Genomic DNA, 23,818 nt, shown 5'->3' with positions numbered 1-23,818 from the left:
CTGTAAATGTCTTACCGGTTGATGAATCAGAAAACGCCGGATGAACGGATCGTCGATGCGAGCTTCATAAAGCGGAGTTTCTTGGTTTAGGGGAAGATTTGGCTGATGGAGTACGTTATTAAGTTGTAGATGACAATGTTAGTGTATTCAAAGTCTATAGACAGGCTGAATTCATGTGACACGCTGACAAACCAATTACATGGAGCTACAATCTCATTTGCCACGCAGAGTTTACATATCCGATCACCATCCGAGTCGCGCCAATCAATAGTGTGTAATCAACCGTCACAGAAACTGACCAATTGGCCATGGAGTTTCCTGTTCCAAGATGACAGCGTCATTCAGCGTTCTTTCTTTCCCCCTGCACCCCTCGCTGATATCGGCTTAGAGCTCCCCCTCTGTCGCAGATCATCGATTAACAAAAGGGCGTTAGGTGTATTAGCCTTTACAACAAAAGTTTCCTTTTTTAAAATTTTCTATTCACTTGAAGAAGAGCAGTAACTTTGCACCTCGTTAAAGACGGTCTCGGTGTCTGTCTGCGCGCGATGGCCACACGTAATGCACGCGTCATAATCTAATAAACAAAGGGATCTGCCATTCTGGTAACAAGATTGCACCTTTCCCCCCTCCAACACGGTTGTCGGGCGAGGTGTTTTCAAAACCAGATGAAGTGGATGTGTGATGCACACAATATCAGTTAATCCAATGACAAACACAGCGCTCGCCAAAAACTGATAAATCTACATCTGCTTCTAATTTTGAGTGCACCCATTTCAAATTAGTGCGAACGCTAATTCCAACGCCACTTCATTGAAAATAGCATTCCCTTTACACTCTTTTTGTGCTAGGTTGGGAGTTGGCTTTTGTGGCACTCAGCTTGATGATCAAATTACTCTTTTCAAGTCAGGACTCCAACGCAAAATGTGACCCTCTTACCAAAATACAAGTGGGCATCAATCACATATTGGCACTTGTCACGATTTTTCAACGCCATCGTTTTGTCTTTCGAGTTGTATCTGTAATCAGCCCGTCGGTCTGTGTGGATTGTGACTATGCCACCATAACATGCGGGTTTGAACCCAAAAGTACACCGTAGTCATTGACTCGGATCAGTGTGGCTTTATTTGTTTTGAAAGTCGATCGAATTGTGGGAACAATATGTAAAATGGTAAAGGCGCAAACTCTATTCAATACCCCATTCGAAGCGTTGAATGTTTTGTGAGACTCGTAACGGAGAAGACACCTTTATTCTGGTCGTATTCACTCAAATTTGAAATAAAATTGGATATGACGACCTGCTAAGTACTGCTGAGCAACTGCAAAACTTGTAAGAGATACAAAAACTGTGTTTGTAACGAAGAAATGACACTTCGAAATGTTCGTAGCGATGGTACATTCCTTTGAGTGGTATCCATAGAAACGACAGTTCGCTATTTGCAGTTTGTGATCCGACTTATCACTAGCCTCATGTGTTTATATTTTATTACGTTTTCAATTCCATGTTGCCTAGGGGACGTTCCCTAACAACTCTTTTGGGAAATTTTCTGATAATGAGTGCTGGTGTTTTCACCGAATAAATAAGCTTGATAAAGACGGCCCCATAGGCATTACTATTGCGCTGAGATCAACCTCTGTCTGCAGAACGTCTCCCCTAAGGTACGAGCACAAGTTATATCAACTTATAGTAAAATTTTTGTGAGAACTCTGAGAACTCGATTAAATTACGTCTGAATAGCTGAGAGATAAAACGTTTGATGTTCCGCCGTGTTTCAAGTAATACAAAACTTGCATATCCAGCCACAATTTATTTGCAAGCAAGGAAGGTTTTGATGGTCAAGTCTGTTTATCTTGATATTAAAAACCCTCCCACCTTCCATAAGTGCTTATATTTGTTTGTCTCTCGTTTATACTTCTAAGCTCTCTCTCTCTCTCTCTCTCTCTCTCTCTCTCTCTCTCTCTCTCTCTCTCTCTCTCTCTCTCTCTCTCTCTCTCTCTCTCTCGTACATTGTGCCTGGCTATTGTAAGGTATAGGATCTCTATTGTCTCGGTAAATGCGATACCAGACCGTGCAGGATTTGCCAGAATAATCGGGAATTAAAACCAAGATAAATCGGATTTCTTAGAGCACTTAATTAGTTTGTCGAGACCAAAAGTTGTACGTGTGCCAGGGACTACAGCCCCCTTCTTTATCAACGTCAACTTAAATTGGCGGATTGTCATCGGAACTGGCTTATTACCAAAAATCGATCGCCTAATAGAATGCTTAGGCACTTTGCTATCGCAAGTCGACCCTGTGGCAGAGTCCTATGCCTTCTGTTCAGTTTTATGGGTGTGATTCTTGTCATCATAGTGTTTGTGTACTGCTTTCCATTGTCTTGTGTGAGTTAGTCTCAGTCAACAATTTTCGCGCTTATTAATTTATCGACATGTGAGTTTCACGCCGTGTCATGGCTAATTTTCCGACGCGTGATGGAAGAGTAATTTTCTTTCGTTGTCCTACATCACGTTAGTCACGCACGTAGGTGCACCTTACCGGCGCGATATGACTCACTCAGGCCCTAACAGTTGCTTTATAGCCTTCAAACTTCACTTCGATACCGTGTGCGCCGTCTAGATCTGTTCAACAATGGGGTTTATAGGTTAGAGTTGTCTCTTCTCTACTTAAGTACAGAAAGGATACTTTTTTCACAGTGAATTTGGCAGATTTAGAAAAAAAACGCATTTTACGCTTTGGTTTCTGTCCGTCGGATCTTGATGGGGAAACTTGACTGTCAGAGAAGAGAAATTTGAGGCATAACAATATCTTAACTTGGTTAGGGACAAAAGCTATGCAGCTCTCCTGGAATCTCAAAGAGTATAGATGTAAAGATCTCCCAAGCTCTGCACTCTGTGCAAGACAGGTGAAATAAGTTACGAATTGCAAGATGTTATCTCATGGCTAAGTTTTGATAATGACAGAAAAAAATGACATCAATAGCCGTTATTACTATAGGACTGGAATTATATTAGCTATTAAATAATAATAAAACACGCTGGGTTTATATATATATATATATATATATATATATATATATATATATATATATATATATATATATATTGTCATGATTTTTATCGAGTTAATAATATGATTTAGTCTGCAGATATTGATTTCTCAAGCTATAGTTTTTACCAATAGTGTAAATGATGTCTTTGCATTACGTTTATGGTGATTTTCCTATCCCGCTGTTTCACTGTTTAAATGTTTTTACGTACCAATTTCATCTTTGCGACACTTTGGATGCCGTACTCCCTGTGTTTATGACATTTTATTAATTGTGCTCTCCTATGCTTACTCTGTATGGGTTTTAGGGGTAATTTAAATAAATAATTTGATTAATACATAAGTAATTTCTGTGATCTGGAGCGAGAAGTTCAATAAAGACATTATTTACTCTCGATGAGAGTATTTTATGTCTAAAAACGTAAACACCAAGTACGAATACCGGCAGCTCGACGACCCGTTCTTCTTCTCTGAGGGGGGATGTAAAATTAAATATACATAAAAGAGACATTTTCACAAGTCAATGCAATATCAATAAAAACGAGTCACTGCCTGCTACCGCAGTATGAGGTCCGCATACCAGCTTCTATTATAGTAGAAAGAAAACCACCACAAAAAAATTATATCCTTACTGAAATATGTAAAAATTATTACGAGGAGTTCCGATGATAAATGACACAGTACCTGTCGGGCTTGATTAGGTGAATTTTATTATCACCTTGGGTCGTGATAACGGAATAATGAGGTAAACTCTTGGAAGTTTCACTATTTCCCAATGATTTCAACTCAGAAGAAATAACTGTATGGGCAATCCTGACTGCCCTGATGAGTTACGCAGCTTTCAATATCTACCACGAACCAGAGATAATATTCTATTGCTACGAGAATACGAGCCGTATTTCCTAGCATCATTACATCTAGTAATCTACCACACGCCTGAAGAACAACAACTTAAGACAAAAGACTTGATTTGACTTTAGTTCTGATTCGCTCATCAAGTCAAACACACACTCCACTTTCAAAACGGATTATCAGAAACTATAGGAGACTCTTGAACTATTTTGTCCAGCTGGTTTATAACGAAGGCATTTTCTCACAATTAAAGAAGTTAGCAATACTGCAAATTTTGTAATGTCTGTGATAACACAAGAATCGTATAAAAGCCCCTTCCCTCTTGAAATCTATGTGCAGCAACAAACGGATTCACACTGATGCACTCTGTATTGCCCGAGGGGTCGTTTTACATAAGTACCAGTACTTGGCTAATCACTGAGATTAAACTAGCGCCATTTCATCGATCTAAAATAAACAGAGGTCACGGGAAACTAGTCCAAATTACACGCTTTCCATTCTCCGGGCCTTTAGCTCTGAACGGAAATCAAAACCAACGCCTTTATGCCTGTCGCTTTTCACGGGCTTTCACAGACGTCTCTCGTTCGGCACCCCCCATTTTCCACTTTTAATAAAAAAAATATTGAGATTAAACTTCCCAGTTTGGCTGCTACGTATGAGCGACTCGTGTTCCCATTCGCTGTAGCTTGTTTTGTTTTCAAACATTTTCCTTTGATCTTGTTCAAGGAGGTCGGATGGTGAGTGAGCGGTGGGCGATACGAATTACCTGTCCCTGTAATGGTATAGCGGGATAGGCACGTGCAGTCTAACAATACCCTTCATTGGTAGCGAACATGCCGAGGAAATTGCCCATCGGAAGACAAAGGGCTTGTCCACAAATGAAATCGAACTTCAAATTACAATTGGGGTCACGTGACTTAGCAGACTAAATGGAACCCGCGCGCTCTCTGGGATGAAAATTCCATTTCTCTGCCGGCCTACTTTATTAAAATTATGAATATCGATTTGCAATATCGTAAAATGACCGGATTAAGTGGTAGCAATGTCTTTTGTGTGGTCTTTCACTGAATGATATCAAAATAATCCAGAGTTGACGACCAGAACTGAACTTCAGGACGAGAATAAGTGGCATGATTTTGAAATATAAAATGTAGGGATTTGATAACAAAGCAGATGTGTAATATGACCATATTATCGACCAATTTGAGAAGACGAAATCACGACAGATGTAAATTACGATGTAGGCTCACTGAGTTGTACAATTCCAACGATATTGGGTAATGGGGGAACATTTTTTTATCAGTCACCTTCATCAACTCTCATTTCCGATGAAAAAAGGCGGGAAGGAAGAGATGGGGTTGCAGAGAAGAGTAAATATCTGGCACTTGATCTGAGTGGTGAAAGTGATAGTGAAGTCGAATACATCAAGTGGTCTGTAACGGCCGTTCGTTGATGATAGCCATTGTTTTAAGATATTCTTCGATGAGTCAGCCTAATTATCGACGTATTGTTTCAAGCAAAATTGGGTCGAAGACGTGTCACAATTGACATAAAACATCGATGGTCGTTAGCAAAGCAGTAAATAGACAATGAACGCTCCATATTATTGGATATTTTACACGTGACGCTTGTTTGTAGCACTTGAATATAATGCTCCGAATTCGCCAAAAAATGTATGCTTGGCGCTCAAATGTCGTTTGGTTTAATTTTTATACTTCCCCTGTCATGCCTACCAACTAAATCTTTTCGTAATTTAAAGATTGACCTATTATGTACAATGTAGTTTCAATATCGTTGGCATGGTTGTAAAGCAAATAAATTGGAAATCGACGAAGTCTGTTTGGTGTGATATCAGACAAATACATCATATAGTTCTTAATTTGCCAAAAAACAATTAGACTCCATCAAACTGACGTAAAATGTCCCTTTTTATAGTTTTAATTAAACTCTAATTTTCATCTGCATCGGTCGAGCGAAGTGTTGTTTAGTTTGGCGCCAAAGCCAATAATTTGAATAATTAAAGTGGCCGGTAAAATTTCCAGTCTACAACGTTGCTGCAGGGTAGATAGTGCACAAGCAGTCAGTACGAAAGCTTTAGGGTGGCGAGGTATCGATGTTCCAGTTAAAATGCAATCAAACACATTCAGGCAAAGGTGTGGTCTTTACCAACTTTAAGTGCTGTCTCCTTTTCACTAGGGTCTTTCCGGGCGCAATTCAAAAACACGACAAAGAGAGATGCCGCACTTTCAAACATCAGATGTCGAAATTCAATCTATCATTCTATCTTTTTGTAAAGATTTACACTACATCAGCAGAGACTGTGGCAATGGCAACTTTCAGTAAGATTTACACTACATCAGCAGAGACTGTGGCAATGGCAACTTTCAGTAAGATTTACACTACATCAGCAAAGACTGTGGCGATGGCAACTTTCAGTAAGATTTACACTACATCAGCAGAGACTGTGGTAATGGCAACTTTCAGTAAGATTTACACTACATCAGCAAAGACTGTGGTAATGGCAACTTTCAGTAAGATTTACACTACATCAGCAAAGACTGTGGCAATGGCAACTTTCAGTAAGGTTTACACTACATCAGCAAAGACTGTGGCAATGGCAACTTTCAGTAAGATTTACACTACATCAGCAGAGACTGTGGCAATGGCAACTTTCAGTAAGATTTACACTACATCAGCAGAGACTGTGGCAATGGCAACTTTCAGTAAGATTTACACTACATCAGCAGAGACTGTGGCAATGGCAACTTTCAGTAAGATTTACACTACATCAGCAGAGACTGTGGCAATGGCAACTTTCAGTAAGATTTACACTACATCAGCAGAGACTGTGGCAATGGCAACTTTCAGTAAGATTTACACTACATCAGCAGAGACTGTGGCGATGGCAACTTTCAGTAAGATTTACACTACATCAGCAGAGACTGTGGTAATGGCAACTTTCAGTAAGATTTACACTACATCAGCAGAGACTGTGGCAATGGCAACTTTCAGTAAGATTTACACTACATCAGCAGAGACTGTGGCAATGGCAACTTTCAGTAAGATTTACACTACATCAGCAGAGACTGTGGCGATGGCAACTTTCAGTAAGATTTACACTACATCAGCAGAGACTGTGGCAATGGCAACTTTCAGTAAGATTTACACTACATCAGCAGAGACTGTGGCAATGGCAACTTTCAGTAAGATTTACACTACATCAGCAAAGACTCTGGCAATGGCAACTTTCAGTAAGATTTACACTACATCAGCAGAGACTGTGGCAATGGCAACTTTCAGTAAGATTTACACTACATCAGCAAAGACTCTGGCAATGGCAACTTTCAGTAAGATTAACACTACATCAGCAAAGACTGTGGCAATGGCAACTTTCAGTAAGATTTACACTACATCAGCAAAGACTGTACTGTAGGTACTTTCCATCCATGTCGTAGAAAACTGCCGCCTTAGAGGTAAAAGGCAACCTGCTACACTTCTTGAAAGACGGAGAGAAATCCCAAACACGTGACCCACCGTGTCTGCCTTCGAGGTCATCGGCGAGACCCTAAATCTTCCGGATACTGTTAAAAACTAGATGGGGTTTGAGGGTATGGTGTACCGTCTGTCGATGGAAATCCCAGCAAAATGACATATTGCCGCTTTGAGTTTTTAAAATTTCCGATGGGAAAAAGTTCTCCCGTTTTTAAGTATTTCTTACATCGACAGTTTGAAATGTGGTTAAGGTAGTGTCCCTGACATCACGTGACTGATAGATTTGGAGAGCATTTGCGACCCGGGACAAGAATGAAAAAAGCATCTTTGTCAAATTGATGTGGATCAAATAAAACATCTCAACCTTTCCTGTCATGTCAAAAAACGGACTAAACGATTGAGTAAATTGACCTTCTTCTCGAGGACCAAAGTTATATTTGTATACAGTTCCGCTGACATTAATTGGTAGTCAAGCCGACAGAGTCTTCCGCCAATGTAGGCGTACCATTCTCGTCTGGAGCTATCGAGTGGTGGTTTTTGCGTAGCTAAGGTCGCCATATGCATTAATGTGATTGTGCTCAGTCTAATGTTTTGGACTTTTTTATCAGTGTCACACTTCGTTTAAGTATTACGCACACACGCTGCTAACATATTTATATCAGTCTTTGGAATGATGTAGGATATGGTTTGTCAGAGTATTCTGGGAGAGTAGTTGTATACAGTGCTAGCTATGCTGAGAACAGCGCTGCTACAGTGATCTGTGCTGAGGGTGTAATGGGTATCTGTGCTGAGGGTGTAATGGGTATATGGTGACAGCTGTATAGAAAATGGATATGATCATACATTTTTGTTTCGTAGACCGGTGGTATAGTGCTGTCTATTGCTGTCGAGTTTCACGTTAAGTGCTAATGTGTCGCACTGCACATTCGTGTCGTCTTCGTATCAGTGGGAGTCAAGTTGTGTTATCCGGTGTGACACAATACGTTACTCTGTGTCGCGACCTGTGCACAGCTTTTTTTTCTGCTAGAGTGTCATCATATTTTGCGAAATTCCTTCCCATTCAATGATAGTAGGTTGCACATGGTCCCTTTGGAGGCTAGTGCAAGGCAATCTTTGCATGAGAAGGCTGTGCTTTGATGTGCTCAAAAATTACAGCGTGGAGTTGTTTCGAGGTTTCTTATTGAAAAATAAGGGGACAAAATCTGTAATTTTTAACGATATTTTTTCAAGAAAAGAAGGCATTACATCTTTCCATCTTTAAGAATGTTGAAATGTACACATGCATTCTAGTTCGGACTAAAATTCAGTAGTCAACAATAATATTTGACACCATTGCACACATCATACAGGCTGTTTTGACAAGTTGAACACAAGGGCACTTCATTGTCTCGGGAGTAGAGAACGAAACTGTATTTTATAGCTCGAAAACAACTCCCTGGAAATACATCAAATGTCAGCGTTATTGGATGAATTGATATCATAGGCAATTAGACACGCTTCCATGCTATAGGATCTTGACATTCTCCGCGCAAACCAATTTTCGCAAACGTGACTTTACAACGAGTCGAAATGAAATTTCAACATTGATATGATTGTTATGTAAAATTTATCCGTCAGTAAAACATTTCAGATGATTTGTGAGAGAAGTTTTACTCTGGGGATTTGGTCACAACCTTAAATGGAATTCAAAACGTATCAGGCTCTCGTAAAAGAAACATATTCCCCCTGGATGAAAATTGTTACCGATGGTCAATTTTGCGTCCCCTATCCATTTTAAACGACCCTAAACGAAAACAAAGTGATTCCAGTGGTGATTTTTCGAAAGAAATCGTGTAAAGTGTTTGAGGTGTGTTACGGGAGGATTTCCGGCGTAAGTTTTGCAAATGTTTGCAATTTTCGCGGTGCATTTTGCAGGCTTAGACAATATGTATGTGATATGCAGACATCAGCATAAAATTGGACAGTGTTATCGAAGGTAGACATTAACGTTTTATCTCTCTTTTTCCTGCGGAAGAGCGAACAGCATCCTCGTCCCAATCCCTTTCAGATAAACTACGATAACAAGTATGCCACTCTGAACAGATTGTATGATGTCCTGGTACGAGGAGCACTGTAACTCTGTGTCATTGTGGCCTACAAGAATAACAGGTGCGTTGTTGTCAGTAGAAATTACGTTGAAAAAGGCAGTGAGTTGGAAATAATTCCTCAATGTGGATGTCTCTATTGTACGAAGATCACGTTAGCCAAGTCGATTAGCGACAGTTTAGAGAGTAATAGTGTACCGAGGACTGGAAAGTGACGTCATCAAGGTTGTTTGAATACCCGTGACACTGCTTTTAAAAGTAGAACCGAGCTAGCCTGTCATTGGACGATCTTAAACACAGCTATTCTTCGGGAACAGCTTGACTCTTTTCCCCGCGATTCTCGCGTCTGCGTTTAGTTAACAATAAGCGTCGGCCGATAGACTTCTGAGATGCGAAATTATACCCGGCCGGTCGGTGTTAAATAGCAGTCGGAAAACCTTCAAAGACAGAAACCCCAGACACTTGGCAAATCAAATTTAACGGCAAAATTATGAAATTATGCAAATGAAGTGAAGTGTGTTATCTGGCCATCTGAAACCGAGGCTGTTAATGAGAGATGACGTTATGATGAATTGTGAGTTGATTTCATAATATGAATGCAGATAAGTCAGCTATCGACCCCTACAACAAAGACATTCACCCCGTCCATATCATTATATTTCCCAATATCGAATTATCTTTGAAGAGTTTGCAGTTATTTGAACCGTCTTAGATAGGCTTGTGAACATTATGAGCGGCGTTTTTTGTTTTGATAAAAGAAGAGCCGCAAAAGGGGGTAAACTCATTGAATTAATATTCCTTTTAGCATGTATGACTGCAGACGGCCAATGATGTATGAACTGTCAAGTTTCCAAGACCGACGTGGACATTACAGCCCTATTGGGTTTCATTTAATTCGCTTCTCTATTTGAAAATCGAAATTTTGCGGAAATCGGGGCGGGAGGGGTTCTTTTGATAACCCGCCCCTTCTTGCCAAAAGAAGAAAACGTGAACTGTTTATGTTTGCACATATCCTTCCCAATTGACTGTTCCTAACGTAAGGATAAATGGAAGCATTTATTTCGCAGTGAAGTTTCCTAGCTATACCATTCACAGCAAGTCTGTCTTTCCGCTTCAAACATGGCGCAGACCAGAGATCGGTCATTTCAGGATCGGATGTGACGGATAACACTCGTATATGACGCAGAAAATAACGATGATAAGGTATATCCTCGATGAGTTCAATATTTCCGTTTCGACTGGAGACGGCATTTCACAACAGAACATGCTTGGACTGCACACAGTGCTGGAACTCTCCACCATAGCACGAAAAGTACTTCATGTAAATATTTCATCAACAACCTTGAACTTCAGTCAGCGCTGTCAAACTTTAAAAGACCCTGCGCATTTTACAGTGGTCGGACTTTGATGCCTATCGAATGCAATATGTCGCAACCTACCATTTCGAGGGAGTCGGATTAATAAGAGAAAACATTATCTAAAAATACTAAAATATGCCTACTTACATTTTAAGAAGCACTATTCCTGGTCGAAAATCATTATATTAATTTTCCCGCCAATTTACTGTGAAACGATGAAGTTGGTGTCTCAACGCCGTGGGGTCTTAGCGATCTCTCGTTATCGTCACTATGGCAGTCTTTGTACCAGAACGGTAGGGGATCAGGTGGTCCTCAAAACCCATTACACCCGAAATTTCGCTTCTCCGCTGAGAGGATGGGCATATTCCCAAAAGACAGCGGGCCCTGACTATTTTATCGGGGGTGACGTGGGCCATAAAAGGGGAGGGGGAATCCACATATCATCTTTTCAGTGCATCACAGAATGTTATGCGGGATCGCTGCTCTCTCCGCGCCGTGTTAATCTAGGAACGGTGGTTTTGATACTCACAGCATCGAATGTAAATTTGTGACTAATCCTATCTAAGAGGTCCTCGCCTGAACGTATCAATTGTACAGATTATGTCGTTCATTTTATTACATTAACAACACACAGCACCCTCCTACTTGTCGGGATAAAACACAATTTTCGACTAAGACCTTAATTGGTTATTCGATGACTTCGCAAAAACATCAGTTTCATCTTCGAAGTCGGCAAAATTGGAATGAAATTAAACAATTTTATTCTGGCGCGGAGGGAAAATGTTGTATTAGAAGAGTGGAGAATGTTACTATGGAGTGTGTAGTGCGGTATAGTGTTAACAGTGAGGCAGATCTGTATTACCAAAATTGTTCCATTTCATTACAGGGTACTATCCGTATTAGGCGAATATTGGCTAAATCCACACATGTGCTTTATCAAATGAATTAGTGGCCCAGGGGATGTCGGCATATTACCCTATCTATAAATAGACAGCCAATTACCGAACAAGAATTATGGGCCGCTATCCAAGTGGTCTAATTCCATGTAACCAAATTTAATGATATTTTATCGAGAGAGTCGCTGGTGTTCGCCTTGTCTCCATCCGTCTATGGATGTCGATTCCAGCAACACGGCACAGATGGCGGCCCAACATGTATGTGTGCATTTACCGGCGATAACGATATCTACTCGCTTACATGTCAATGTGTCTCTTCTAAATTGCGTCTAAGAAGTTGTGAATGACTGGCTCGATGCGTGCAAAATTACTGGGAAAAATGCCGTTTTGAAAATTCTTTTCTCCGTGTCGATTTTTAAATCCACGAGGAAAATGCTTGTTAATCAAAATTGAAGAAGACCGTCATTCGACTTTTTTAAATGAACGAATGTAGACGTTCTAGGGTTTTTTAAAAAGTAAGCGGCGGTCTGATACGTTTTAGTTTTAAGAGCGAAAACTCACTTATCTTGCCGAGATAGTTGGTGAGCTGCTCTCAGTCGCCAAACCACTTCCATATCGACGCGAGTTCATACTTCAGGATGTTGCCAATGTGTTTCAGACACGAGACCGATATGAAGCACTTTAAATCATGACTTACAGCATTGGATAAAACATACCACCTTCAAACTGCTAACCAAAGTTAGCTACAAGACAGAAATACTGCAGTCTTCCTTCAGCCCCTGGGTCGTCGGCGGGAGTGGGCCCAAAGAACTGATCATCAAAATAAGAAACTACGAATAAAAGCTTCGTTGGAATATTATATTTTTTAATTACAACTCACTCGCGCATTTTCCGCGTAGTAACGAAAAAAAAATTATTGTAGCCAATGACGACAAGTGGATATAAAAAAGGCCGATCCTTCATATGAAAAGTAGAATTTAAGCCGACGAATTTCCCCAAATAATTTTTCAATAACATGTTTACACACTTTGAACCATGTCAGTTTTTCATGAACAGAAACTATATTTACATGTAGTTTCTTTCAGAATCCATTCGCAGTTGTTACTTTCAAAGTCTTCAGGTTATCACAAAATATATCTTCCGATGGAATATGAATCGACAGATCGGCGTAATAAAGTTAAAAATCTAGTAAAATATTAGAGACGCCTTTTTCATTGATCAACTCGGACTTTTAAGGAAAATAGTTGATGTTTTGGTGCAGTCATTGACATCAGACAGACAATATCACTATAAGAAATTATAATTTCCCTACCTGAAACAATTTCTTCTGCCCGGCACAAGAATTCTGTGGAAGATTTTGTTTTCTCGGCTTTACCTGCTGTCCGCTTCACGTAATCCGTACAGCGCAGCTTTTATTTGATCCCCTGATTCTCCAATGTCCCGCTATGATGATTACACCTCTAGATAAATGAAAAAGTGGGTTGAGCAAACTTTTCAAAATTAGGTAAAAAAAACTGACAGACTTGATGTTTGTTGTGAAGGCAAAATTCGCATTAGATATGAGGCCATATGCTGCTTTAGAGCGTTTATAGGCAGAACTGCGCCCTCATTACCATTCAAATCATATGCAAATTTTATGCTTTTGATGATCTTTTATCTCGTTTTTTCTCGCTCCCCATCTGTCACTATTATTGCCTTTGCTTACTACTCTATAAATTTATTTCTTTTATTAATCTTTCATAAAAAACGGGCATTAATATAATGGGGAAAAGCTACATTTTTGGTGCCGACTAGATTTTTCTTTTGTGGAGTGTCGAATTTGACAGGGCAACCAGTCTGCAGGGCGGCTTTCCCGCCAGAACGACGATCCCAGAACATGGCATATATAACCGACTTGGTGGATGGGTAGGCTGAATAGCAGACTGACATAAAGCATGGACCGCTTTACAAAATACTACTCTTATGTGTTAATCAAGTGGACGAGCGCTATCGATAAAGTGAAACGACTGACTTTGTATCTCTCGATGTCAGAAAAGAAATATAAAAGATGTACATTAACGACGTTTGAGGTTCCTCACCACTAAGGCTACCGCAGTCGCTGCCAAGCGGAGTAAAAACTTCGATGCTCGCCGCATCGCATTGGCGCAAATGTAGACTTCAGTGTGTAACACAATTGCGGCCCGTGGTGTATTTTATCAAAACGCGCACTCGCCACAAGCCGAATTTAATTCCATTAAATTGTATAATTGTATAGGTTTGATGTAGGGTTCAATACGCCTGATGTACTGCACTTGTACTTGCTGGCATATACAATTACATCGGTTTGCTTGCGTGGCTAATGCTATCAAGCGGCTGTCATACTAATGTCCGGGCGGACTGCCCCTTGGAAGTACACTGAAATACAGTCTAATATTTTGTGTTTTAAGTTCAACTTCAAACTGCAATTACTGACTGACATGTGAAAAAAACAACAACTTGAAGTTAATCAATAAATGCGCCAATCAATCCTATTAAATGAATTCGATTAGTTGATGTACTTTGATGGAAAACAAATTTTGCCGATGCGCTAAGAGGCGTTTCTGAATATCAGAAAGAATACTTCTAAAAGTAATGTCGGGAGACAATTTCTGATCAGTGATGTTCTCACTAAAGCTTAGCCGTAATATTAAAATTTGAAGATCCGATTTTAGGTTGTTAAAAACCAGAAACGACTTCTGCTGATCTAACATTACGTTATTGTAAATCTAGGAAGAGGAAGGGTTGTTTTCAGGCATTGTACAGAAAGCTGACTGAAAACGGTGATGAGCACATGTCCTCGACTGGAGCCTAAATGGAGATGCCATCCCACGTAAAATGAACCGCCATTTTTGATCATTATCGTTCAGATCACAGGCAGCGTAAATGGTATGTACTGGAGCCGCGCCACGTGATTAACACGTGCCAACACAGAAGCTGCACAATACAAATAGCCATGTTTAAATTGTTGTAAAATTACCCGATTAAACCGGAGTTTTTTATTCCGTAGCGGGATATTTGGAGCCATTTTACCCGCAGAGTTTCCAATGAATGCTCAGGGTAGTTATTACTAAACTTTTTGTCTATAACAGTCTTTTTTCCTTTCTTCGGGCTGCTCGCTCATCAGCGAAACCTTATTTCTCGAAGTTGACAAAATACCCGCCACTGACTTCTGTGTTAAGTGTGATTTTTGATTCCGTAAAACGTGTACTCAGGGAAACAAATTTACAACACTGTAAATGCAATCATGGAGAGTATAAGCGAGACTCGCTTCTAATGAACCAACAAACCATTTTACCGCATGCAGACTTCGAGTGGACACATAGGGTGGCTGACAGACGACTCTTGAAATTTGTGATCAAAACAGACATAAATTTTCTTTCGGAAATCATTTTTCCGGTCACGTGACGGGATGTAAAGGTCAGTAGGTTTCGATTATGGAGATTGCCTTTGATACTTGTTCCTTACGCCGATGAAACTAACATTTTTTTACTATTATCACTATTCTTGTACAAGACTGTGTGTTGCCCGATTGACGAACAACGTCTATGTGCCTGTGTTACAATGTAGTAAACTTCGTAGTTGTACATAATATATATGTATATATAAATATATATATATATATATATATATATATATATATATAATATGCGCAAGTACAATTTTACTTCTTATAATTTATGTATAGTTATGATATGATATATAATAAAACAAAGAAGTAAAGTAAAAGTATACTAACGCCTATATATATATATATATATATATATATAATATATATATATATATATATGTGTGTGTGTGTGTGTGTGTGTGTGTGTGTTAGTATAATTTTACTTATGTTATTATATTTCGTATCATAGACACACACACCACACACACACACACATATATATATATATATATATATATATATATATATATATATATATATATATATAATATATATATATATATATTCATACTCCCATCTGGTTTTCCCATCATGAATCTTTCTGTCAAAGTAGCGCCATAGACCGATATTTACTCACAAATTAGCGACGGACGCCGTTTCTATGACACTCAAGGCTGCTTTCGCTTTTTGTCCTGTATACCAGTCCTTGTCGTTCAGATTGCGTTCTGGTCAATATCATTAATTTTCCCCCTGGCGTTTTCAGTGTAGCATCCCTTTTAAAAGAAAGTTGAGTTATGCAGTTGACAAAATGAACGATATCGTAAAAGCGTTCTTTGCATTATCCGACCTCCAAACATTCGAGGAATGTGCCATTGGAAGATACTGTGACACTGATTGTGATGTGTTGGTCAACCAAGATATTCAACTTACTGATGGCAGTTTGAAGGAAGAGGAACGTTGAAAAACACTTTTCATTTGAAGATCAGCTGAATATTTAGCAAAACCTACATATCGTAACGCTTTCTCTAACCTATACATGTCAACTTTCATGACTTTTAAAGACGAGAACATTCCAAGTTATAAGGTGCCGAAAGATATATAGGCTATATATATATATATATATATATATATATATATATATATATATATATATATATATATATATATATATAGATATATAGATAGATAGATAGATAGATAGATAGATAGATAGATAGATAGATAATAGACAGATAGATAGTAGCACGTTCAGCGCGCATGCGCATGCATAGATTAGAAACCCTGGCAACAGTGTCCAGGGAGACTTTCGTGTACTTTTTTTCACACAATACTGCCTGTGTTACTGAATTAGAGGGAAACTGTCTGATCGCAAAACGAGATGACATTTTCATTAACTTTTCTTTGTACATGAAGTCCAAAGTCGTAACTGTCCTACTTCGCGATTCTAGTGAATTCACATCATTACACATCGACCCAAAAATGAAAGCTCGATGCCAGAGAACTACGCTGTTGAGGCAGGATATAACATTGACCAAGTTGTCAGGGACTCCCATTGGTTTGAAGAGAACGTTGTACTAAACATTGAATCCTGGAAAGAGGGTTACATTACGAGCACAGCTTTCATTACGGTGGCACTTGATTTAGTGTTTGGTCGGTTGAGACATGTCCTCCATAAATTAATATAATAGTTGATTTCTGTTAGCTCGCCCGACTTCTACCAACACTAGAATGTTTATTCAGCTCTTCAGCATCGAAATTAATTATCCCGAGTACTGGAAGCCTGTCATAGTAACTAAGAAGCGGGAATACCAGGATCCATGAAATTTGCCTGGCACACGTCATAATATTAGACGATTTAACCCTTTACGAGTTCGAGTGCGTATATGTATATATATTGCGTTTTTACGTGCGCGCTGGGGGTAGAATTTCCAATCTGTGTATTTATGGCTTGACATGCGTGCGGTTGGAAGGTTTCGTTGTTGAAGTAGGTCTGTGTTTGTATGGTAACTACCGCTTCGGAAATGTTCCGAGTTATTCGTGTCAACAAGATATCGGCAACGATTCTACCCTGCCGTCATGTATTCGACAATAGTGGTTCTAAGGATCCGTTCGCAATTGCTTCCCTCCGTTCCTTTATCTCGGAGTTTTTCTTGATGTTTTGGTTGATATGACGTCGTTCAACGAAAGAATCAAGTCAAGATATGGTTATGGTCGAAGCGCGCATGCCGGGGATTCGGCGGCCATATCTCCGAGGATCACGAGGTCAAAGTTGATGAATATGTGGAAACACAATATAAACCTTAGACGGGTCAAATACTTGATGATGAAAAGTGGAATATACGGTCAAACGACGCCCCTGGGACGAATATTACAAATGGTATCCGAGCCTGACACTAAATCGATAAAAATATACGCTGTTTTTATCCAACATTGTTCTCATCAATTTTCTTCTATCGTTACTGTTATTTATGCATTAATCATTGTCGCGTTGCATTCATTTGCAGAATTTCAGGGGGAAATTTTCGTGAAAGAAGTGTTTTTCATAGGAGGTTGTAGGATGTGTACACGCCCGTCTACCCAGAATGCAGTTTGGCCTAATCATCCCCTATGGTAAATTCTAAATCTTAAGACGTTCACCGGTATTCCGGACTGTTTCGTGCAAATTTCGAAAAAAAAGCGAAAAACTTTCTATATACTCCATATAAAGGTAAACGACTGAAAATAAAAAACAAAAATCATCCACCGTAAACTATTTCTACATCACGCTCTCGGCAAAGTTCCCCAGGGCCGATTGACAAGAATCAGATTCAAGATCCCTTGGTGACTTTTGTCGAATACCTAGTCAAATCCACAATCTATCAGATATTCCGATATCATTCGAAAGACAACATGAATCAGAGCTATTCCGTGTAATATTATTCGTGTTGCGTAAATCATACTCCGAATCTGATTCATGGGAAAGGTATAGTGAATGATATTTGTTTCGGAATTTGAATCCAAATCTGACATCAGCGTTTGAAACAGAAAGAATATCATCCATACAATGCGCATTGCTATATTTGACGTTTTGATGAATTACCTTCGAAACTTAGTTTTTGACGATTTCTTTATTCTGTTGCCGATGCATTGATTCAACGAATGTTAATTCACGGCTTTTTTCACTGGATGTTAAATACAAACAACAGCGGTGTCTTGTAGTGTACATGAGCGGGACTCTTTACTGGGGTCTTCGGTGTTTCAGTGGCGGGTGAACTCCCGTGAAATAGCTGACGTTATGTCAAACTATACAGATATGCTTGGTTGAGAAAGAAGCACAGCGGTAGTATAGGGTCAAATCCCTGGTATATCCATGGAGGGGGACGATCAAATGTCCACAATCTTCAGTTTACCGTCTCGGTAGACGAGCACGGGTCCCAGGTGCTGGAGCTTTGAACACTATAAACTGGATGAGGAATTTGAAAAGCAATGTAGGTTGAATTTCATGTCACGGGGAGAACCAATGCAGTCTTTCATCGGATTCTATTATCGTTGTCAATTTCCCTGGTATATCGCACGATATAGTCAGGCGTTACCTTTCCTATATAACGATAGAGATTGCCGTGTAACCCATCCGAGTGCCGCTGTCATACTGTACATATACTGTTTTAAAAATCACAAGCGATACTACAAATATAAATGCCTTGCAAAACTGGAGTTTTTCAAAATGGAGAGGCCGGTCGGCTCGAGCCACGCTGAGCTGCGCCGTTTTCAGTTTTTCGACGCATTGCAGCTGCCTCACTCACTCGCCAATCTGTGAACCACTTCAAGGAGTTGTTCAACAGCCTTAAATAGGAGTTAATTAATTACAAACTAAAAACGCCAAGGACGTCAAGCAAAGAGTACAACAGTCCATAAAATGTATTTTTGCAAGTAATAATAAACTTGCCAACTTGAAAACCACATCAAAGCGAAACAGAAAACATACTAGGACATATGCACAAAGGATTAACGAATTTGGTACCCTTTCACCGTATACTCCTAGAACCGTTGCTTTCTTTAGTATTTTTTCAATGTGTTTGCTAATATATTGTTTTAATTGCTGTTTTTTATCTGTTTTCTAACAACTTTTTTAATCCACCTATTTCAAGTCCGTCTACCGGCCATGATCTGTGTAAACTATAGACGCAAGTTAAAGTTTTAGATCTGTGTCGCAAAACTTACTACAATTAAGACAAAACAAAACATAAGAAATATTATTCTTGTCCGATCGGTCGAAATAACTGAACTCAAGTTCATCATTGAGAACAAAATGCTCTTGACTTTTCCTCAACGAGCTAGATGGTGCTAGCAATAAAAAGCCACCTGTCTTTTCTAACCGACACTCTGAATGAGAACGCCCTGACTCAATGTGTTGAAGTCGGAGATGAGGCGCACATTTTGCCCAATAGTGACATTTTCGCATAGGAATGATTTATGTAATGTCCTTGTTTAATACAAGGTATACGCACGAGATATACATACATATTGGAAAAGGTAAGTTTCCGAAAGCTCTGTCCGTTTTATCCCCAGTTCAATCATTCATTGATCAGATTGTGATGTACACAAACCAACCATTTGATCAGGACTGGTCGAATACACACTGTCAACTTATAGATTCAGCAGATTTATGTTGGAGCTGGGATATTCACAAGAGCTATCTAATGTAAATTATTTTGTCTGGATTTTCAAAGTATAGTATAGTATAGCATAAACCTTACGCAGCCGCTCCTTGTTGTAAACAAGTGTCATATATTCCATCTTGTTTTATATCCGGCTACTTACTCTTCAAAATCGGTATTCTTCCTTTAGCAAGATAGATGTGCGAGTGTAGAATTATAAACACGGAAATACTGTGTATTTTTTTGGAAACGATTGTTTATTTTCAACTTTCCGTGCAGGAAATGTGAAACGAAATATCGGACATAATGGAGAGAATTTCTATAGTAACGGGTGCAATATGTCAATCGCTGAACAAAATGGCGCTTTTCGCTTCACTGGGAACGTTTTCGATGAGCGAGCGTGTATTCAGAGGAGAGAAATTGTACGGACTCGTTCAATCTTTATATTAGCGATATTTGAGATCCAGATAGCATTCAAAATGAGTTTAGCCTTGGATTGTTCGGAGCTTCTAATTACAGTCGTAAAGTTTTAGTCAGTTGAGATCCGTGACGAATACGCACGTGCATGCCGGGCACTCAAATGAATTTCTCGGCACTGGTAGTTATCATCAATGCTTCACCTAATAACAGACCTGCCAAAAAAGCCATGGTGCCCGTCAAGGCTAAACACTTGTAGTGGAATATTGGAATATGCCGTGGCCCAGGTCGGAATCCTCGTTTTGGCTTTCATGCCTACTCCTTTCATGTCGGTATAAGGCACTGCCGATAAGAGATAAACCCATATTCAAAAGTCGGCAATAGGGCCCATTTCAGGTGCTGCACACCAAATCAATCAACGAGGAGAGAGAAAGAAATTATAACAAAACCCGGTTAGCGGATCGGCCTTTTCAAGTCGAGTCTTATGGTTTAATAGCACTACATCCAACTCCAGAATGGGATCATTATTGTCCCAAAGCCATGCACCAGTCGGCCCTAATATGCGCGATCGATCAGACGATAAGCTAGACGACTCTGACGTACCGGTAATGATTGCCGAGTCCTGCAAAACAGAGCCGCCCTGGCATTTATCTTAAAAAGTAAAGCGATTTGATCCCCAGAATAGTTGACGATCAGACCCAGGGTCGAGTTATTCCGCGGACTGACCAACCATGGTTTCAAAATGAAATGCGGCCAAATAGCCTCTCTCCACGACGACGTTTAACACTCCGCTGGCGAAACGATAATACAGTCATTTGGGGACAACCCAGTCACGTGACAATGAAAGTTGTTCATAAAAGACTAATAAGCCCAGTTACCGCCCAAAACACAAAACTGCAACCGCCATTTTCAATCAAGTTTCTGACTCACTCCAGATAAGACTATTCCCTATAAACTAATAGTCGTATTAGCCCCCGTCGTAAAATTCGTGCATCTATCTTACCAGTTTGTATTTTTTCTTCGTTGCAAATGGCATTTTGATCTTTTCCTTCGGCCTCAATTTATATTTTTGACCTGTAAATTTAAATCAAACAAGAAATAGAAACTAAAGGTGTGAAACATAACAAACTTCTTTGTCTGTGAAAGACGGACGTGCATATTTCATAACCCCGATCAAGGTTTGACGTCATCACAACAAATGCCTAAGCTCGGCTGAACGACCTACCATTTCCGGATATTGTTCCCTATTTCCGTACTTTGCTCGGATGTTACGCTGTCTTTTTTAGTCCGACCGGTTCTTTCTGTAAGCGAGGGGGCGTACAACATGATTCCGTGGACGCGAACAAACCACTCCCGCGATGCAAGATAATTTAATTTCGCGTTTCACTTTACTGAAATTTTGTGATCATCGGAGTTAAGGAGATGGAACTGTTAACAGTCAACGACGAACACTTTTGTCTCTAATCATGCCAATTGATCTTAAAAAGATGAAAATTTTGGCTGCATATTCGCTGCGCAATAATGAAACTATATTAGGTACAATGGAGAAGCCTGTCCTGAATAATGATTTTGTGTTGTGGCAACAATGCCCAGTGTACAACCACAAACTTGTCATCCGGTAAAAACCAATTCTCTCGCGTTTTTGAGTTTGACTGCCACCGTTGTGTAAGGGCCTTTCACGGATGAACACTGCTAAGCAACCGATATTAACAAAAATGTCTCGTCACTTTCAGGACCAATAACCGCTGTGAGGTAAACAAATCCGCCGGCAATGCGGTTAGACAAACGCAAACTTGGCTCCCTAGTCTGACATTGACGAAACACAGCATGAATCTCCTATCCATTCCCGTTCACGTTCTGATGAAACCTTCAAGCAGTGTTTTTTCCCTTTTTTCAACTTGCAAACTTGCGGCCAGCAATACCAACATTACTCTTATCCTTGCTGAAAATCTCAATAAAGTCAGTTTGCGTTTGTCCGCGTGTATAAAAGTCAGAGCATATACGGTTGGTTTTTCGGAAAAGACCAATACCTATTTAAGTATCAATTTATCATAGCGCATCGAGTTCTAATGGAGTTTATAATCAGGTGAAGTATCGTAGTTTTTACCCAGTGATATCAGCTACCGTACAAGTGCCGCAAAGTGATAGTGGTGGTGCTTTGGATAATTTAATATTCTGTGCCCTGATTGAAAATTACCACTTTCAACAAGAGAGTGGTTGGTGTCTAGACGTAGCGAGCAAAACCCCGTGACGTGTCTGTCCGTTTGGCACGTGACTGGCTTCAGAAGAAAACCCTATTTTGTTGTTAAATCGTACGCATAGTCTATGGATATCATCCGCACTGGCGTCGCTTGAATTTTGGATCCCAGAGAACTTGAAGATAAGGCCCTATTTGAAAGCGTTCGCATGATATGTGTTTGTACATGAATCATCTTTTAATGTGAATAAATGAATGAATGAATGAATGAATGAATGAACGAACAAATGAATTAATAGATAAAACTGAACAGAAAAATCGCCGAGGCGAACACTAAACGTGACCAAGGCTAAGGGCTTCTGTATAAACAAAACTGTGATTCCAGACTGAAATACGAAAATCAAAGAAGATGCAGCTATTGGAAAACAGATCTTCGAGTTTGCGTCTCGAAATTACAAGTGACGGCAAACACAGTAATTTAGAAGCGTTTTTGGACGTTCTTGTTCTCCCTAACAGTCTGTATATTGATTCACTGAACTAACTTTATCCATTTTAGGACCTTGATCGTACAACAGGAAGCCGAAAACTAGTGTTCCGAAACAGTATGGGGGAATTAATCACAAAGTGTGCTGTGTGAGTCTTTGATCCTGGAGAGGTTTTTTGAGCCTCGTTCAAGCTATTGTTTTATTTTCTATCGTTGGTGTACACGAGGCGTAGTGGTAGATAGTTTAGTAGCAATCAAAATCCTATCTCTTGTTCAGCCAAGATTTATGACCCAGGGAGTAGGTCCGACATGTTTACGTTCATTTTACAGTGTCGTTGTATGATGGAGTCAGCACTGCGCTGCATCATCCAAGCTCATCGAAAATTCTCCCTAATAATCCTAAATTTTTATAATTCTTAAAGTACGCGTATAAAATAGATTAGTTGTCATGGTGACAGGTGGCCAGATTCATCAAGACTTCCACGTCGTTAACGTTACGTGTAACCTATTCGGTTTCTAGGAAATTTTGAAGGGTTTACATCGAGGCAATGTTGACAGAGCGAGCGCGGACAAGTCAAGCACAAAATCAAGACCAAATCCGACAGTGCATTATTTCATTATCTAAATGTATTTATCTAATTTCACTAAGAATCGGGTAATCCCAATTTTATTCTTTATTCAATCATTGACGGTTTGAAATGTTGCCGCATTAAAAAGATCTATCATCATTTTCATTTATTTTACTCTAAAACTTTAGTCCACGCATCAACGTTGACTTGCTCATGTTTACTCAACACAAATCATCAATATCACAGCCATTAAATACTATTCGTGTTTCAAAATTAAATGTGAGGTCGGCGCCGGCTTTCTTTTTTCTTTTCTGCTTAGTCGAACATTCTTCTAGGTCAGAGAGAAATTGGAGCTGCAGTTGAAAGAGGAAAAATCGAAAACC

At 39.6% G+C, this 23,818-nt stretch overlaps 2 protein-coding genes across 3 annotated transcripts in view; one reads left to right on the top strand and one right to left on the bottom strand.

The window, feature by feature from the left end:
- Positions 1-13,286, bottom strand: part of LOC139141108 (neurogenic differentiation factor 1-like) — a 20,830-nt gene extending 7,544 nt beyond the window's left edge. The window contains exon 1 of one of the 2 annotated variants that reach the window (XM_070710688.1): positions 13,038-13,286. The gene's annotated coding sequence lies outside the window, so the exon portion shown is untranslated. Of the gene's footprint in view, positions 1-15; positions 251-13,037 lie in introns of those variants that run through there. The other variant, XM_070710689.1, reaches the window with a different exon arrangement.
- LOC139141330 (uncharacterized) overlaps positions 6,222-23,818 on the top strand; it is a 21,202-nt gene continuing 3,605 nt past the window's right edge. The window contains exon 1 of the mRNA XM_070710960.1: positions 6,222-7,324. Within this exon, the coding sequence (XP_070567061.1) occupies positions 6,222-7,324 (1,103 nt within the window). The remainder of the gene's footprint in view (positions 7,325-23,818) is intronic.

This window comes from Ptychodera flava, chromosome 9 (genome assembly GCF_041260155.1).
Source record: "Ptychodera flava strain L36383 chromosome 9, AS_Pfla_20210202, whole genome shotgun sequence".
Lineage (NCBI taxonomy): Eukaryota > Metazoa > Hemichordata > Enteropneusta > Ptychoderidae > Ptychodera > Ptychodera flava.
This window is presented reverse-complemented; position numbering and strand designations above follow the sequence as displayed.